The 19,283-nt window shown below is 60.3% G+C and overlaps 1 protein-coding gene across 1 annotated transcript in view; it reads right to left on the minus strand.

Annotated features, from left to right (window-relative positions):
• KCNQ1 (potassium voltage-gated channel subfamily Q member 1) overlaps positions 1-19,283 on the minus strand; it is a 297,380-nt gene that overhangs the window by 243,023 nt on the left and 35,074 nt on the right. The window contains exon 3 of the mRNA XM_007949332.1: positions 15,583-15,673. Coding sequence (XP_007947523.1) covers positions 15,583-15,673 — 91 coding nt within the window. The remainder of the gene's footprint in view (positions 1-15,582; positions 15,674-19,283) is intronic.

The raw sequence follows: 19,283 nt of genomic DNA on the forward strand, positions 1-19,283 counted from the left end.
GTATTCAACACTGGAAACCTTATGAATAGCAATGAGACACTGTCTGGTATGTTACTGGAAAACTTTATGAACAGCCCTGAAACGCTGTCTGATATGTGCCAGAAGATGAGCCCCTCAGGTCGGAAGGCTCTCAAAGTACAACAGGAAGAGCTGCCTCCTCAGAATAGAGCCAACCTTAATGATGTGGACAGAGGAGTAAAGCTTTCGGGACCTCTGTTTGCTGAGGTAGCACAACTCAAAATAGGAAGAAACAGATGCAAACATCCATTAATAATTGGAACATGGGATATATGAAGTATGAACATAGGAAAACTGGAAGTTGTCAAAAATGAAATGGAACACTTAAAGATCAGTATCCTAGGCATTAGAGAGCTGGAATGGACTGGTTTTGGCCATTCTGAATCAGACAATCATATGACCCACTATGCAGGGAATGACAAACTGAAGAGGAATGGCGTGGCATTCATCATCACAAAGAATGTGTCAAGATCTGTCCTGAAGTACAATGCTGTCAGTGATAAGATAATATCCATATATGCCTACAAGGAAGATCAGTTAAAACTATTGTTCAAATTTATGCATCAACTACCAAAGCCAAAGATGAAGAAATTGAAGACGGTTACCAACTTCTGCATCTGAAATTGGCCCAATGTGCAATCAAGGTGTGTTGATAATTATTGGTGATTTGGGGTGCCAGAGCTGGAAACAAAGAAGAATCATCGGTAGTTGAAAAATATGGCCTTGGTGACAGAAATGACACCAGAGATCACATGATAGAATTCTGCAAGAGCAACTACTTATTCACTGCAAAGACCTTTTTTTCAAACAACATAAACAGTCACCACACACCTGGACCACGCTAGATGGGATACACAGAAATCAGATTTCCTACATCTGTGGATTCAGAAGAGGACGTGGAGCGAGGGCTGTCATTGCTGATGTCAGGTGGATCTTGACTGAAAACAAAGAATACCAGAAAGATGTCTACGTGTGGTTTACTGAGTACGTGAAAGCACGCGACTGTGTGACCATAACCATTTATGGGTAACATTGAGAAGAATGGGAATTACGAACACTGACTGTGCTCATGAGGAACCTGTACACAGACCAGGAGGCTGTTGTTCAAACAGAACCAGAGGATATGTGTGGTTTAAAATCAGGAAGGGAGTGTGTCAGGGTTGTATCCTTTCACCCTACTTATTCAATGCGTATGCTGAGCAAATAATCCGAGAGGCTGGACTGTATGAAGAAGAACATGGCATCAGGATTGGAGGAAGACTCGTTAACAACCTGTGATGACACAACTCTGCTCGCTAAAAGCGAGGATGACTGTAAGCACCTACTGATGAAGGCTGAAGAATCCATACAGTCTGCAGTAAGGGTTACACCTCAACATAAAGAAAACAAAAATCCTCACAACAGGACCAAGAAGCACCATCATGACAAATGAAGAAAATTTTGAAGTTATCAAAGACTTCACATTACTTGGTTCTACAACCAACACCACTAGAAGCAGCAGTCAAGATGTCAGACGACGTATGGTACTGGGCAAATCGGCTGCAAAAGACCTCCCTTAAAGTGTTAGAGCAAAGGTGTCACTTTGAAGACTAAGGTGCATCTGACCCAAGCCATGGTATTTTTAATCACCTCATATGCATGTGAGAGCTGGACAATGAATAAGGAAGACCAAAGAAAAGTTGATGCTTTTGAGTTGTGGTATTGGCGAAGAATACTGAAAGTACCATGGACTCGCAGAAGAATGGATAAATCTGTCCTGGAGAAAGTGCAGCCAGAATCCTCCTTGGAAGCGAGAATGGCCAGACTTGGTCTCCCCTACTTTGGTCATGTTGTCAGAAGGGACCATTCCCTGGAGAAGGATGTCACGCTTGGTAAAGTGGAGGGTCAACGAAGAAGGGGAAGGCCATCAACAAAATGGACAGACACAGTGGCCACAACGATGGGCTCAGGTACAGCAGGGATTGTGAGGCTGGCACAGGACCCGGCAGGGTTTCGTTCTGTTGTCCACGGGGTCGGAGCTGACTCCATGGCACATAACACCACCAACACAGCTGCTTTGTTCTGTCATTTGTGGTAAACTATCAAGCCCAAAGCCCCTGCGGGTCGTGTCGGTAACAGCGTGACAGCCCACTCACAGCCAGTGCCCTTGAGGTGCAGGCCCAGCATAGCCGCCAACACCCTCTCTGGGCCATCCTGCCCCTGCCCCTGGCCCTGGCCCTGCCCCTGCCTCTCCTGCTTCTCTGTCCCCTCTCTATCTGGATTTCAGGTGCAGACTGTAATCCACTCCACACTGAGGTCACCCCTGCCCAGCTTGAGCCCTGTGGGGAGACATAGGTGGCCTCTCCCCCCAACCCCCCCCACACCTGCCAGAGGGAAGAGGAGTGTCTGCCGACACCCCTTCAGTTGTAGTGGCCTTTGACCCTGGGCTGGGTACTTTCACACCTGTGTCCCTCCCTCCTCCAGGGCTGGCGTGGCCATCACTGGGGAAACTGAGGGCCAGGGGGGTCTAGCGATGATGCAATTCTTACAGACCCCCAGGGTGAGGGGCTGTCTATCCAGTATTCGAGCTCCTCTCAGGGTGACAGACGTCCCCCTAAAAAGGTCACCTTGGGCGACACTTGGGTGACGGAGTTTTTGTGCCAACACTGAGAGGCAAGCAGCAGTGGACCATGCCCGGCTGAGAGTCTCCTAGGACCCAGCCAGGACGGGTTGGTCATGCACCAGTGGCACCCGCCTTCAGTGGCACCCGCCCTGGTGGTACCCACCCTCGGTGGCACCCACCAGGGCTGCAGTGCAAATACCCGACTCCCCGACAGACCCCATGCAAGGCCCCCCGCCAAGGACAGCAGCCACCATGCCCAGCCCTCCCTCTGGCTGCAGAGGCAACATGAACCTGGGCCACTAGGCCCCCAGCACCCCCAGACCCCACTCTCAGTGCCCAGATGCATCACTTCCCCACCCCAGAAACAGACCAGAACACGGCCTACCAGGAGGGGGCCCACCAGGAGGGGCTGAGCCTCCTTGCTCACACTTGACATTTTGTTCTCATCCAGCCTCCAGAGCTGACAGCTCCTGGATTAAGTGTGCAAGGGAACATGGCCCCACAGGGGCCCACTCCCCCAGCCTGAAGCTCCAAGGCCGGGTGTGCTGGCGTGCATGTGTGTGCCTGTGCGTGTGGATGTCTGAGCACGTGTATGTGTGTGTGAGCCGTAGGGGTGCCTGAGCACATGTGTACATGCTTCTGAGCATGTGCTCATGGCATGTGCATGTGTGTGAGCTGTATGGGTGCCTGAGCATGTGTGTACATGCTTCTAAGCATGTGTCCGTGGCATGTGCATGTGTGCAAACTTTATGGGTCCCTGAGCACATATGTGCATGTGTCTGAGCATTTGCACATGGTATGTACATGTGTGTGAGTTGTACAGGTACCTGAGCACATGTGTACATGTACACATGTGAGCTGTATGGGTGCCTGAGCACATGTGTATGTGTGCTTGAATGTGTGTCCATGGCATGTACACACATATGAGCTGTATGGGTGCTCAAGTATATGCCCATGGCATGTGCACGTGTGAGCTGTATGGGTGTCTGAACCTGTACCCAAGCATGTATGCAGTGTGTTGTGAGCATAGAGGTGCCAAACACATACATGTGTTCAGTGTGTGCCTATGTACGTGCAAGTGTGCCTGTGTAAGCACGTGAGTGCCTAAGCATGTCTACAGTGTATGCTTGCATGAGTTATGTGTGCCTGTGTGTGCTTGAGTGCATGTGCACATGTGCCTGAGCATGTCCAACTTAAGTGCATGTGTGCCAGTGTGTGTGTGTGTTTGAGTGCATCCACATGTGTGCCCATGTGCGTCCATGTGCGCATGCATGAGTGTGAGCACACAGTTATCTTGCATGTGCCTGTGCACGTACCTGTGACTGGGCATGTGTGTGCATCTGACATGGGTGTGCCTGCATATGCAGCATCACACCAGCACGTGTGTGCCTTTCACTTCAGGTGTGCCCATGCCTGTGGGCCTGTGTGTGTCTATGAATGTGTGCCATGTGTGTGCCCACACATGTGTGCTGACCTCTCAGTCAGCCATTCAGGCTGGACAAGGACACCCACCTCCACCCTGTTGCTTTGGGGACCCTGAGTGTGGCCGCATCAGCTGGCAGCACCGCCGACCACACCCGGCCGTCGGAGTGGTTGTGCCAGCCTGTGTGGCCAGGAGGAGGAGGGCAGTGCCAGACCATACCCATATCGCCTCCCACATCAGCTCCGTGGGTCTGTTCCTGTGGGGTCCACCATCACAGGTGGGGCCATGGCCCACATCCTTGTGGTCCTGCTAGCACTTGGGGCTGGGAGAGCCTGCTGGGCCCTTGGCATTTACAGATGATCACTTCACCCCCGAGCCACGGGACACCCAAGAGGGCCACTCAAGATTGGTCATGGCTGGTAGCAGGCCCAGGAGGCTGCCCTCAGCCCTGGTTACCTACCGCTGCTCCAATGGGGGGTGAGGCAGCGGGCGGGGGGGCTCACCCCAGTGTGTCCCCAGGCAGCTGCTGGAGGCTGCTTCTGGGGTTCAGAAGGCCCCCACAACCACGTGTGTCCTGCCAGCACCAGCTGAGGGCCCCCAGCTGTGTGGCCTGCTGCTCTCAGGCAGAAGGGGGTGTTCCAGCACCCCATTCTCTGCCATGCCCGTGGCTGAGCCCGCTCTCCCCAGGTGGCCTCCCCAGGCTCTGCACACTGCCCTTACGACGTATGGAGAAGTCACACGAAGGGCTGCAGAGCAAGGCCGGTGACCTGGGCGTATGCGCAGGCCCGTGACTCCACACAACCACGAAGAAGACCTTCTCCTGCGGAAGTCAGGCGACAAAAGCCGTCACTGCTGTGCGGCTGGGCCCAGGAAGTCAGGCGACAAAGCCCGTCACTGCCGTGCGGCCGGGCCCGGGCTTTGTCCTGAGACCTGGGGAGCAGAGGCTGGCCGCCCCCCTTGGAACGGGGGCCGCTGTCACCCGGCACCTGCGCCCTCACACCCTGTGAGGAGCCCGTGGCAGGAGCAGCTGGCCAAGCCCGGCCGCCACCCTCCACCGGCGGGCCAGAGGGCACAGCCCATCGTCCCCTGGCCACATCCCCTAGGGGAGCCCCCAGAGTCCCACGTGGAGCCCCGGTGCCAGCCCCCGCCCGGTCCCGTCGTGTTATGTCAGCTGTCCCCCTGTGCGTAAAGCAAGCCGCTCCAGCTGGCCGAGGTCAGATAGAAAACAAGGCCAAACAAAACCCGGCCTCCAGCTCCCCTGAAACGGAGACCCCCGCCGACGGGCACTTGACGACAAGCCGCCCTCCGGCCGTCCGCACAGAGCATAAAGGAGACACCTGTCCCCGCGGACGTCACTCTCTAATCCCATAAACCCCGAGCGGAGAGGCCCTCCAGCCAGCCCCCGCCCATGGCCCGCAGCAGGCGGCCCCCACCCCGGGCCTGACTTTTTGTCCCGAGTTTCCGGAGGATGCTAACCACGTGGGCCTCACTGTGGCCGCAGGGAGCCAAGGGGGCTCACGGAGGACAAAGTGGCGGGGGCCCCTCCACGGGCCCAGCTGGGTGTGGACGTGGCCCACCGGCCCCCCCACAGTCTCCAGCCCCTGAGCTGGGGCCCCCGTCCCCAGAAAGGCTCTTCCCGCCAGCTCGGGAGAAGACCGAGAGCCACCAACCCGCAGGTGCCCATGACTCACCCCCAACTTGGCTGGTCTCTGGTTACCCACCTGAAGCTGCATCAGCCTGGTCCCTGAGAGCAGGGAGAGAGAGGGCGGGGGCCTAGACGTGTGAGTGGGAGCGAGAGACCACCCAGGAACCCAGCCACCCCAGGGGGCTGCAGAGCACACACACAGGCTTGCTCACACAGCCCCCTCCACAAACACACACACACACACACAACCTCACACACGTGTGAGCAGTGCACACACATACACACCTCACAGGCACATGAGCTGCACACACACATGCACACATGGATGCTCACACAGGAGCCTCTCATGCGTCCACACAGATACACATGCAACACTCCACACACGTGAGCCTCACACATGCGCACACACAGAACCTCACACACATGTGCATACAACCTCAAACACACATGCCCACGTAACACACCCATGTGTGCAGATGTACATCCATGCACACACACACACTAGATGCCAGGACAGGCAGTGTGGCAGTGTGACCTGTGGGTGCAGTTCTCCTGGTCAGAGGGAGACGGGCTGCAAGCCCGCCTGGCCGCTTCACGAGCAGGTTACTGTTGCTGTCCCCTGGGGTAATAGCAGAGAGGCTTCCGGAGGGAAGAGGCCTGCTGAGGCCCAGAGCCCTGGGGAGGGGGTGCAGCACTGAACCCAGCCCGGCCCAGTGCTAAACACGCTGTGGACACAGGCTGGGCCAGGGGGCTGGCCAGGGAGGCTAGGAGACCCGAGGAGGTGCTGTCCTGAACACTAGCACTCCTTCTGGGGAAGGCCACGCTCGAGGGCTGCTCCACAAATCTCGTTCCAGAGCTCGGGAACAGGCCGTGAGGCCCCACTGCTGGGCACTGGGCCACAGCAGGGCTGGGGCCACACCTCGAACCCTGCCAGCCCCCCGCAGACACAGCAGCCCTGGCTACACCCCTCTTCCTTCCAGGGTGTGGCTGAAGCTCAGAGGGGCCCAGGCAGCGCCACGGGAGATGCAGGGATGAAGTGCTGTGGGGAATGGGCGCCCTGCTTCCCACACGCCCCCAGCCCCAGGATGGAGCCCTGTGAGATGAGCGCCCCTGGGCCCCACACAGGCCAGTTCCACCGCCTGCCTGAGCCCATGACTGCAGCAGACAGCTTGGCCTCCCGAGGACTCCTGGGAGCTGGAAGACAGGGCCACCAAGAGCCCCTCACCCAGCAGGACCAGGCAGGCAGGCTCTGGGGGGAGGCATGGACTCCAGGGTCCTGGCTCCCACAGAGTGAGGCTCAGGCATAAAGGAACATCCCGGCCTCCTTGCAAGGCCAAGGACTCAACAGTACAAATCCCGTGAAGCTCAGAGCAGGGAAGGGACTCAGCAGGGCAGAGCGGTGTCTCTGTGGTGGCCGGGCCACATAGGCCCACTCAGCTCTGCCCCTGCTCAGAGGCCCTCCTCTCCGATTCCTCAGAGGCCAAGGCACTGATCCCAGGCCCCTGTGTCCACCTTTATAAACAGGGGACAGTGGCACCCACCCCTCCTGCCCAGGAGAGAGGCACAGAGCCTGGGACAGCTGCCCAAGGAGGGACCCTGGCCCAGGAAGCCAATGCCATCAGGGAGGGGACGCAGTCCGAGCACAGGCCCTGAGTTAGGCAGAAGTGTCACGCTGTGTGGTGGTTAAGTTTGTATGTCAACTTGGCTGGGCCTGGTTGAGGGGCTGGGCACTTGGATGGAGGATTCCCCATGATGAGACTGGCAATCAGCTCCATGGTGGAATCTACTGTGAGCAGTTCAGTGGATGCCTTAGGGATGTGGTCTGCTTCCTGTACATAAGGAAAAGCCTTGGGGAACAGACTCTAGCTTATGGCATGCTTGAACCCTACATGTAGCCATGTCGTTGTTCAGCAGCCTGCCATGCTCTGCCAACCTGGGGACTTTCAATGGATTTCAATTAATGGCCTGCCACAGGGTTTGGTAACATCGGGACTGTGCCTCTTTACATGTCAACCTTGGGCTTCTCAGTCTCAGCAGCCAGCAGCTGCCTGAGTGAAGAGAAGCCTCCAGCTCCGGTGGCCCGGAAGCAGGAGGCAGAGCTGAAGCCCAAGGCTGCGAGACTCTCACCCAGCCCCTAGAGCCTGGCACTTGGACTCGGACTTCTAGCCTCCTGAACTGTAAGAGAATAAACCCGTTTGTTAAGGGCATCCCATTTGTGGTCTATTCCTGTCAGAGCGGCACCAGGGAACAGAACATACCAGTGCACGTGCTCACTGGGGACGAACTCCTCATTTCAGGAGCAGTGCCTAAGGCATCTGACTGCCAACCAGAAGGCTGGAGGTTCAAACCCACCAGCCACTCCTCGGAAGGAAGATGGGGCAATCTACTTCCATAGAGATACCACCTTGGAAACCCAAGGAGGAGTCGCTATGAGTCAGGTCCAACTTGACAGTGGTGAGTTTGGTTTTTGAGTTTGGTGGGACATTTCACAGAAGAAGGGGTGCAGCCTCCCCTACTCACTCTCAGGAGACAGCAGAGCTCTCCTGGGTCTGTCTGTCCACCCACCCAACCCATCAGCACTCTGTCCCATGGTGACTTGCGTGCTCCTGTGTTGTTGGTATTTCAAAGGCCCCCAGGGTCACTCAGAAGGAATGGGACAGGGTTCAGGCGGAGCTTCCAGACCAAGACAGCAGGGAGAAGGGCCTGTTGCCCGACTTCCAGACGTCAGTCAGTGGAGACACCCAGGTCCCAACAGAGCACTGCCTGGCGGCACGCTGAAGGATACCCAAGGCTGCACGGCCCTTGGGAGGCAGTGGCCACAGCGGACCCTCACATCCAAGGGCCATGGGATGGCACAGCCAGGCAGCGTTTTGTTCTTTTCCACGTTGGGTCACTGTCCATCGGCACCAACTCAACAGCAATAACAACATGGAAACAACACGGGGGTGTGTGTGTGTACCCAGACATGTACATGGACTTGTACACGTGGAGACAGGGAAGAGGAGAGAAGAAAGTGGGGCCGAAGGCGGCCGGTTGGTGGGTGTGGGCACAGGGTGGTGGGGAGCTCACGAGGTGACTCACAGCTGTCCCCTAGTCTGAAATGACGCTGCTGTGGGCGGACGGTGCCTCCCCAAGGCCCCAGGCTGTACCTGTGCAAGTGGCCCTATGTGGGTAGAGGGTTGCTGAGGCCTTGTCTGAGCCGAGTGACAGTGGGCTGGGGCCCAGCAGGACACGAGCACGCAGACACACGGGTGCGCACGCAGGCTCCCAGGCGCAAGCCCCCCCCTGCAGGCCCTGCACTTCACCCGGGAGGTGCATCCCACCCAGAGCCCATAGCCTCCATGCCCCCAGGCCTCCTTAGCAGACGCTGAATAAGTGCAGTCCCATGTAAACAGGGAGGTGGTGAGTGAGTGTCACACCCTGGTGCTGAACGTCTGGGAGGCCCAGGCACAGGGATGACCCCTCCAGGCAGGTGATTCTGCACTCCGGGCACAGAGACAAGCATGCTCACAGCCTCGTAGGTAGGGGATAAGGCCTCTCCAGGGGACCCTGGCGCCCAGAGGAGGGCGGGCAGTGAGGCTGGGGGCCAGGCAAGCCAAAGGACCACAGAGGAGACTGTGGCAGCGTGGGGCTCTGTGGGATGTGTAGGAGCTCACAGGCAGAGTGGAGGAGGCCAGGGCAGAGGGCCCCAAGCAGGGGGTGGCGGAGAAGCCCACAGACCCTGGCTTTGTTGGTGGGGGCTCTGAGGTCACGCATACACGGCGCCCAGCCGGGGGCGTGCAGACAGCGGCTGAGGGCGGGGGCGGGGCAGCTGCTGGCTCCTGCTGCTGCAAAATGTCCCTGGGGTTACAGGGCAGAGGCGGGGAGAGGACAGAGCCTGGGTGCACGGCCCACAGGGCCCACGGTGAGAGAACAGAGGGTGTGGGCAGAAGTGCACGTCGCTCCACAGGCGGGGCACCCACGGAGGCCCAGGGCCTACAGCGTCCCCGCGGGGCTGCCAGGGACTTGGGTGTCCTTCCAGCTAGGAAACTGAGGCACAGAGAGCAGGGGGCCTCGCTTGGCCAAGGGGCCCAGAACCCAGCAGCAGCAGCAGCAGACGCAGCAGCAGCAGACGCAGCTGGCGGGGGGCTGGGTGGCTGCGCGGGCCGGCGAGGGGAGGCGGTCACAATGACCTCATCCCCCAGGCCTCCGGCCGCAGCGGGGTCGGCTCCACCACAGGCGCTCAGGCCCCACGGCAGCCCTTCCTGCTCCGCTCCCCGGGAGGCCCCGAGCGCCGTGTCTGTGGCGCACGTGTGAGTGGCTGGCTGGGTGGAACTAAAACTCAGGGATTGGGAGACAAAAAGCAGCCCCTCACCTGGGCCCAGGCGAGCTCTCCTGTTGCAGAGAATGGGGTCTCTGCCAGCAGCAGGGCCCCGGGGAGCAGACCGGAAAACTGCTCGTGTGCACACACACACACTCATGCACATGGGTATATACATGTACACGCACACGGAGGTACAGACAAGCATGTTGCATGCGGACACACAAAGTGCACACAGACACACATGTGGACAAGCACACACGACACAGGCACAACAAACTCAAAGACACACACACACACTTTCTCTCACACACACCAACACATGTACACATGCACACAGATACTGACAGGCGTATTCACACACACTCATAAACACACACACGTTCTCACACACACAAACACATACATAGACACATACCTGCAGACACTCACACACAGGCATACTCACACGTGTGTGTACACACAGGCACACTCAAAGGTAAACACACATGTACACACTCTCACACATGCACAGCCACGCACACACGGCACAGCCATGCATACACGTGAACACACATCCTGAGCTGAGAACCACATGTAAAGTGACCACAGCCCAAGAGGAGGCCCCTGCCCTCAGCTGCACACGACTCCTTGTGCCCAGCAGCCCTTGGGGTGCCCCTGTCGCAGCCAGACCAGAGCTGTGAGGAGCCCCCTCCAGAAGCGGCATCTTCAGGCCACTCTGGAGCCCCTGGCCCAGCAGGGCCCCTCAGCCCCTCAGAGGCAGTGCCGGCCTGAGGGCCGAGTCCGCAGCTTCTGGCCGAGTGAGCACCAAGCGTTGTGAACAGAAGGAGATGGGATTTTGGAGAGAAGGTGCTCAGATGACGGCCTCCACCATTAAGTCCCTGCTCACCCCGGCCCCCCAACCCGGCCCCCGGCCCCTCTGCCCTGAGCCTGACTCCAGCCCGCCAACGGCGCCACCTGGCGGCCGCCCGGCCCCACCAGTCTCCCAGCCAGGCTCCAGGCACCACACACGTCTGCCACTGGCCTGGCATGAACACCCAGGACTGGGGTTCTCCAGACCAGCTGTCACCTCACCTCCCCCAGGAAGCCTCCCTGATTTCTGCCTCTGCTTGAGCCCTGGCCCCTTGAGGCTTTAGATGAGGTTCTGGCGGGTCTCAGCTACCTCAAACCCCAGCACTGGTCACCCTTACCTGCTTACCTCCTCCTTGCCCTTGCCAACTCACTTGAGTGTCACGTCCCTCCAAGAAGCGGCCCCAAAGACACGTCAGGCCCCCACCGTGCCAGTGTCAGAGATGTGGCCTAACCCTGCCCTTCCAGGCTGGCTGGTGGCGGCCTCACTCCCCACTGGGATGGGACACGGCCAGCCTCACTTGCCTTGAGGGGTCAGCCTCCGCACAGCCAGCCAGGAAACGAGCCAGAAACTGGGCAAGGCTGCGTCTCCAGAGTCCTTTACAGGTGGGGAAACTGAGGCCCAGACGGGTTCACAGAGCAACTCAGTGATGGCGGTGGGCTGGAGGTATTCACACAAGGTGGCCGGGGGAGAGGTGGCGAGGCCCCAGGAGGGGCGGGGGAGAGGTGGCGAGGCGCTGGGGCGTAAAGGAGGGAGCACAGAACATGGGTCAAAGGTCTGAAAAGCAGCGTTCACCTGGCCCAGGATTCCAAAAGCCGCATCTGTGCTCAGTGCGCGCCCTCTGGTGGCAGTATGGGGAACGGCCTGCGGACACGAGGGCGGCAGGACGGCTGGCTGCCCTGAGGCAGGGGCCAGAGAAGGGACACAGGGGTCTCTGCCTGTGGTGGGGGGCAGCATTTCTGAGGGGCAAGTGCACAGGAGAGGCTCTCTGCTCGGAGTGCTGTAAGCATCCACGGTCGGTCCCCAGGCAGGGGAGCTGCTTTGTGGGTACATACCACCCTAGTCCAGGGGGAGGGAGGTTAGCGTCCACACCCATTTCCTCTCCTCAGGGTGGGGGACAGGGACAAGGCCACCTGAACCTGTCCTCGGGTGCCCAACACCGAAATCACAGCACAGAAAACAGCCACCAGGTGGCGTCCAAGCCTTAAAGATGCTGGGGCAGTGGGGGAACCAAGGGTGGGGGGCCCTGGGGTTGGGGGACTCGGGGGTGGAAGGACCCGGGGGTGGGTGCACCTGGGAGTAGGGGGTGTGGGGTGGGGAACCCGGGAATGGGGGATCCAGGGGTAGGGGAGCATGGGGGTATAGGACCCATGTGTGGGGGGGACCTGGGAGTTAGGGGTCCGAGAGGAGGCCCAGGGTGAGAAGACCTGGGGGTGGGGGACCTGGGGGGGAAGGACCCAGGGGGGGACTCAGGGACATGGGGGGTGAGGGGATGGGGGACACGAGGGGCAAGGGACAAGGACATGGAGGATAAGACCCGGGGACGGGGGACCAGGGACACGGCGATGTAGGGGATGCAGTGAGCAGAGGTGTGTCCTTTGGGAGGCGGCAGCAGGCAGCGGGAGGTCTCAGCACCGCACCCAACGCCTGGGCCCGCGAGCTGGGACTGCGCGCGGAGAGCTGCCTGGGAGGGGATGCAGCCGGTGCTGACAGACGAGGCGGGGGGCTGCACGGGGCCAGGCCTCCGGTGACACTGGGGAGGTGACCCTCTTAGTCATCTGGGCGCAGGCTGATCCCAGCCCACGAATCTGCGCAGGAAGGAGCGGGGCCATCTCCCAGTGAACACTCGTGTCTGTGCCCCCCGCAGACGGCCCTGCCTGCAGCCCACCCCGCTGCTGGGTGGGCCGGGCTGGGCCTGGGCCCCTCGGCCCCTGCGAGAAGCACAGCTGGGCAGGCTGGAGCCGCAGAACAGCCAGGGAGCAAGACAGCCACTTCCGTCAGGAGTCAGCAAGGTGCTGAAGGAGGCTGCCTCGGCCCAGGCCCACGCACCAACCTGCCACCCGAGCCCCGAGCCACCAGCAGAGGCCGTGATCTCCACGCCAAACCAAGGGGGCGTCGGCAGTCACCGACGGTGGTCCCACAGCTGGGACCCCAAGGAGAACGCATGACTACAAACAGTAACAGTGTAGCAGAGCCCCCAGGCTCGAAACCAAAGAGTCCACAGCTCCCAGAGCCCCGGCCTCCAGAAGACGCGGTGGGAGAGCCCGAGAAGCCACGGAAGCAACACTCACTGCTCTTAAAAGCTGTCATTAAAAGCCATCAGGCGGGGCCGACTGCAGGCTCCTCTGGTGAACAGACATGGCCAGCTAGGACCGGAGCCCCGACACCATGGAGACATCAGCCTCCCCCGGTTCCCTCCTAACTCCAGAACCACCACAGGTTTCACTCCCGGGCTGGGCAAGTTGGTTTGGGAAGGATGAAGGACTTGCCGGGACAGGAAGGCCTGGGCCAGCCCTCCATCACACCATCCCACCCAGCCTCTGTCCCCGTGAGTGTGAGCAGGGAGGTCTTGTCCCATGTGGGTGGTATCCTAGGGTGGAATCAGAGCCCCATCCTTGTCCTCTGCCGTTACGGCTCCAATTGTGTCCTCGACGTCAAATGGAACTCCCAGCCCCGTGCCTGCGATCCGAAAGTCTTTGAAGATACTGTCCATTGAGTTAACACGAGGTCAGACTGGAGTAGGCGGGGCCCTAATCCCAGGAGAGTGGTGTCTTTCTCGAAGAGGAGAGGGGACAGACACGGGACAGTCACGTGACGATGCATCTGTAAGCCAAGGACCGCCGGGGGCCCCAGAAGCCGGGAGGGCGGCAGGACGATGGCCCTCAGCTCCAGGGGAATCAGCACGGCCAACGCCCTGCTTGGACTCCTGGCCTCCAGTCTCCAGGAAGAACTCTTCTGTTGTTTCAAGCCCCCCCACTTTGCGGTATTTGGCCATGGCCACCCCAGGAGATGCATATGTACCAGGGACCATAAACCCTGCTGCGGGAGGGGTCATGGAGGCTGGCAGACAGCAGGAGGATCAGTCACCATCCCCTCAACTCTTGTAGACGCCGGCACATCCGATGACATGTACACAAAGCATGATGGCAGGAAGGGGGCAGGGCACAGTCATGCGCTGGGCCTGGGCGGCCCCTGCACCCCCACCTCTCGGCAGCCTCAGCTGAAACAGGTGATTCAACGACTGTGAATGTACATGTGATTCCACGCTTGACTTTGGTGTTTCCCAGGAGACCGTGAGCATCAAGAGGGGACAGGGATGGTGTACGGTGTGTCCATGAATTCACTCAGGGCCCGTGGGTTCTGAACACCCATCTCCTGTGAGAACCAGGCTGACACCCAGCTGTGGGGAGCCGGGACGCCCCCTGGCCTGCTGCAAGGGGCCCCCAGCTGGCTGAGGAGGGGAGTCCTGAAACCCCACTCCCAGTTTTCAAAAAGTTCCCTAAGAATCACCATCTGACCCAGCCGTCCCACTCCCAGGTCCACACCTAAGAGCAGGGACTCGGACAGACACACGTCCCCCTCTGCTCACTGCGGCTCTACTCAGAGGAGCCAACAGGCAGACACCAGCCAGGTGCCCTCCACAGAGGGACGTATGCACACAGCATGGTCCATCCTCACAAGGGACTCTGCTCAGCCACGGAGAGACAGGAAGTCCTGACACACACTACAACACGGATGCACTTCGAACACAGGTGCCGAGACCACACGGAAGGACAAATACCTTATGCCCCACTGACATGAAGGACATTAGCCTCCTCCAGTTCCCTCCTAACTCCAGAACCACCGACAGGTTTCAGTCCCGGGCTGGGCAAGTTGGGAAGGATAAAGGACTTGTCGGGACAGGAAGGTGTAGAGGACTAGGCCTGCTAGTGGCTGTCAGGGGCCATTGGGGGAGGGGCTGGGGAGTCATTGGAAAAAAAGATAAAGGGACATATATGCATAGAATGTACGAGAACAAAGGACCTGCTCTAGGGGTGAGGGGCCCAGAGGGACTGCAGGGTGCGGTGGTGGCACAGGGCCCACCCACAGGCCTGCACCTGGGCTGCTGTGGCAGGGTCACAGCTGTGAGGGCCACCAGCCCCAGGGAGGGGCAGTGTGACACTCGGAATCCTACAGGCCCTGGCCCTACACCAGGACGGCCCTGACGGAAGGGATGCTGGGCTGGGTGCCTGCAGAGCAGAGGTGGGCGTCGTCCAAGTGCAGGCTGGAGGCGTTCTAGTGGGGGGTGGGGGTAACCCCGGTCAGGGTCACCAGGACCCCCGGGCACCGTGCAGGCTCAGGCAGGCCCCGCAGACCCCTGCCTCCTACTTCGTCACACACATCCTTCTTGGCCCAGCTTGAAAGCCCCTCCTCCAGGAAGCCCTCCCAGACTGCCCATCCCAGGATCCTCTTAGCCCTGGACCCTTCTGGTCCACTTGTTTGGGCACATCCAGGGGGGCCTGCTGTAGTGGGCTCCTCATCGCCCTGAGACAGCCCCAGTGTCCAAGGGGTCCCCACACCTCAAGTCCCAGTGCCAGCTGCCAGCCAGCAGGGAGGCCTGTGGTGCAGGACTGCAGGGTCGTCCTCAGGCAGGGAGAGGTTGGGCAGCACTGCTCCGTGGGCAGGCCCAATGCCGGGGGAAGTGAGCGCCCCGGGCAACAGTTGTGACCCCCACGGCCCACCCACAGTCCCCGCCCGCACGTACCGTCCAAAAGAGGATCCCTGTGGCCAGGCTGACATACTGCTCGATGGTGGACAGCACGCTGAAGATGAGGCAGACGAGGACAATGAGGAAGCTGCAAGACAGGGGCACGGGTCACCCTCGGCCTCCCCACCCACCCCAGGGCACAGCCCCATCCACCCCGGCCGCCCTTCCAGCGGCACCCCCCTGCCCACCCCAGGGCACAGCCCCATCCACCCCGGCCGCCCTCCCAGCGGCCTCCCAACACTCTCCCAGCATCCTGCAACCTGAGGCCCAGCTGGGAGCCATGGCACCACCCTCTGGCCTAAACCAGCGGGGGTGGGGGCTCATCCTTTCCCCTCCAGGAGTAAGAGAAAATACTGCCTGAGCCCCTGCGTCCATCAACAGAGGACGGACACACGACGGGGTCCAGCCCCATGACAAGGGCCAGCCCCATGGTGGGCGGGCTATGGACACACGACGGGTCCAGGCCCTCAGTGGGATATGGACATGACGCGGTCCAGGCCCTTGGCGGAATACGGACATACAACGGGGTCCAGCCCCATGACAGGATCCAGCCCCATAGTGGAATACAGACAGACACACGACAGGAGCCAGCCCCACAGTGGGATGAACACATGACAGGGGCCAGCCCCACGGCAGGATGTGGACACACAAACGGGTCCAGCCCCACAGTGGGATACAGAGAACGGACGTACAAACGGGTCCAGCCCCACAGCAGGATAAGGACACATGACGGGGTCCAGGCCCCTGGTGGGATACAGACATGGTGGAGCCCAGCCCCACGGCGGAGCCCAGTCCCACGGCAGGGTCCGGTCCCACGGCGGGGTCCAGCCCAGACCTAAGGAGAGACGAGGTCCCGATGCTCGCCACCCTGTGGACGGACCTGGGACATGATGCTGAGCACCAGCGCTGAGACGCTGCAGGGCAAATGCCGTGTCGCCCACTTACAGCATCCGGACTCCCCCAGCGCGTCTCCTACGATACAGTCCATCAGGCTGCAGGGCACTGGAGGGAAGGGCCCTGGGGTGATGGCTGCTGGGCAGGGGGCTGCCTTTGGGGTGGCAGGAGTGTTCCAGATGCCGGTGCCGGCTACGCTGCGTGAATGCACTGAAAGCCACAGGACGGTTACTAAACACGGAGCCATGTGGTCTGTGGCGTGGACCTCAACAAGGCTGTTGCTACAAACTGCTGCAAAGAGCCGCGAGGGCCCAGGCCAGGGCACCCGGGGGCCAGACGCCATGGCCCACGCTGGGGGCCCCGGCACCACCACCAGGGACCCTGACTTCTGCATCAGCACAAAGGGTGTCACCACACGTCTGTGGCTCCTGGGTGCCTGGAACCTTGGGCAGGAAATGCCCACACAGCCTTGGGGTCTGGCACAGGGGTGAGCGGGATTCTGGCCTCTACTGCCCCACACAGCCTGTCAGAGGAAGGGCACCAGGAGCCTGGAGAACCATGTTAACCAGGAGCCCCCAGCAGGGACCACTCCCTGCAGGCAGTGCCCCCCGCCCCAGGACTGCAGCCCTCCAGCAGGTGGTTGCGTGGCCCCAGTCCTCTCTGCCCAGGAGGGTGGCAGCTCTGGTGTGGACATCCCAGGGCCCCACGGGTCCTCCCCACACCCCCAGAACAGGACAGGGGTGTAGCAATGTGGCCACAGTGTCCCCCTTTGTACCTGCCCACATTTCCTCAATGCCCCACAGCCCTGCCCTCACGCTGGCTGCCCTCCAGTTTGGGTGGGTGACACACCCACTCCCCAGCAGGAAGCTCAATCCACCCCTACTGCCAGGGGCTGCAGTGCCCTGCACGCCTGGGGGTTCCTGCCCAGACGCTCTGTACCCCAGCCCTGCCAAGCCCTCCTTCTAGTGTGGGCAGCACATCCAGGCTGCCCCCACAAAGGAGGAGGCCTGCCCCTCTGCCTGCTGTGGACCCACGACCTGCACGGAACAGGGAAGGTGGGGCACCGGGGGAGCCACTCATCCAAATGCGGGGAACAGGGCCACCTGCGGCAGGTGCTGTGCCTGGTGGAGGGGCCACGGAGGGACCGTCTTGTCGCACACAGAGCTCACTGGCTGGCAGAAGCTGGATCCTGACCAGGCCCCTGGAAGGGGTCCCGCCCGAGCCCCAGTCCTGGAGCCTGGCCCCAGGTCGCCCAGGACTAATCCCCTGCTTGTCTGTCTGTCTTGATTTGCAGGGAGCAGTGGCAGGGATCAGGGCGGCCAGGAAGGACCAGGGAGGGTGCCAGCCAGGCCGGAGATACTGGGGCACCCGAGCCCAGACCCTACGGCCGCCCTGTCAAGGCCCCCGGCACAACTCCTGACTCGGTTTCCCCACGCCACTTGCTCTCAGGGCTGCAGACGGCAGCGTTGTTAGATGTGTGAGAAGGGGCCGCGAGTCAGATGCTGCTCAGCTGAGTCCCAGTCAGTGCACGTGGGGAGCCCTCAGATGAACTCTAGGGCCACCCTGCCTCCTACGACAGTGGTTGACACTGTCCCCGCCCAAGAGCTCAAAAGAAGTCCTTCTTCACTGGGAGGAGGTAACTATGGGGAGGAAGTGGGAGGGGAGCTGCTGCATTGTAAATTTTGGTCAATGACATAAGACAAAGTATATGGGAACTGCTGTATGAAAAGTGAATTTACTCTGTAAATCTTCACCCAAATCCTAAAAAAAAAAAGAAGTCCTTCTTCCCATAGCAGGAAGTGCCTGGGGTGGCTGCCACCCCAGGAACCCACCTGGCCGGCCCCACAGCCATGAGAGGCCTTGGGTCACAGCATCAGGACCACATGTTCTGTTCATCTGGGGTGCAGACGGGGAAACCGAGGCTCTAGGGACCAACACTCCCTGGAGAGGACAAAGGGTGCACTGGCCAGGGAGACGCAGGGCTGTGGTCTTACCCTACTCACCTCAGCCAGAGCCCTGGTGGCCGGGCCCGCGAGAGGACACGCCTGCTCCGAGCACACATACCCCCAGGCGTCCAGCCGGAGCCCAGCCCGTCTTCCTGGCTTCTCATCAGAGCCAAGGCCACAGGGAAGGCACAGATGCCAGGCTCACTTATCCCCGAATGGGCAAGGGTTCCATCCACAGAGCCACCCTCTCAGAGACTCAACCCCTGCTCTGGGGAACTGCTCGCCCCACCCCCACCTCAACCACCTGGACCTCTATTCAGCCTGCCCCTCTCCCCGCCCACAGTCTGTCCCGCCCCCCAGCCCCCACCTGCTGGGAGCATGGCGATACAGCCCCCCACACCCCATCTCCCCTCCATTGCTTCCTCTCAACAACTCCCATCTCTTTCCACACCCTGGGCCCCCGGGCCCCCAATGCCACCTCTCCCTGGAACCTGTGCGGACTCCCACTGCTGCTCTCCACCCCTCATAGGGATGCCTTCGGGGGCTGTTACCTAGTCACCCAACGGCCATCACATGGACAGAGCCAGCTGGGCCCAAGTGTCCGAGGACTGGCCACACCCCACATCTCCCGCCCTTCGAACAGCCTTCCACAAGGTGCCCTGCTCCCATTTCACAGAGGAGCCAACTGAGGCCCACGGAAGAGAGCAGGCAGTTAGGGTGGAACTGCTTCCCATCCAAGCAGCTATATCAACACCCTGGCCCATGTGCCTGTGAATGGGCCCCGTCTGGCTCGGGTTCTTTTCCCCGTAGGACAGAGAAGAGCTGCCCCCATGGGTTTATGTGGGTCTTGTCTCCTGG

Source organism: Orycteropus afer, unplaced genomic scaffold, assembly GCF_000298275.1.
Source record: "Orycteropus afer afer isolate SDZICR_OR568_19922 unplaced genomic scaffold, OryAfe1.0 scaffold00244, whole genome shotgun sequence".
In the NCBI taxonomy this organism is placed as follows: domain Eukaryota; kingdom Metazoa; phylum Chordata; class Mammalia; order Tubulidentata; family Orycteropodidae; genus Orycteropus; species Orycteropus afer.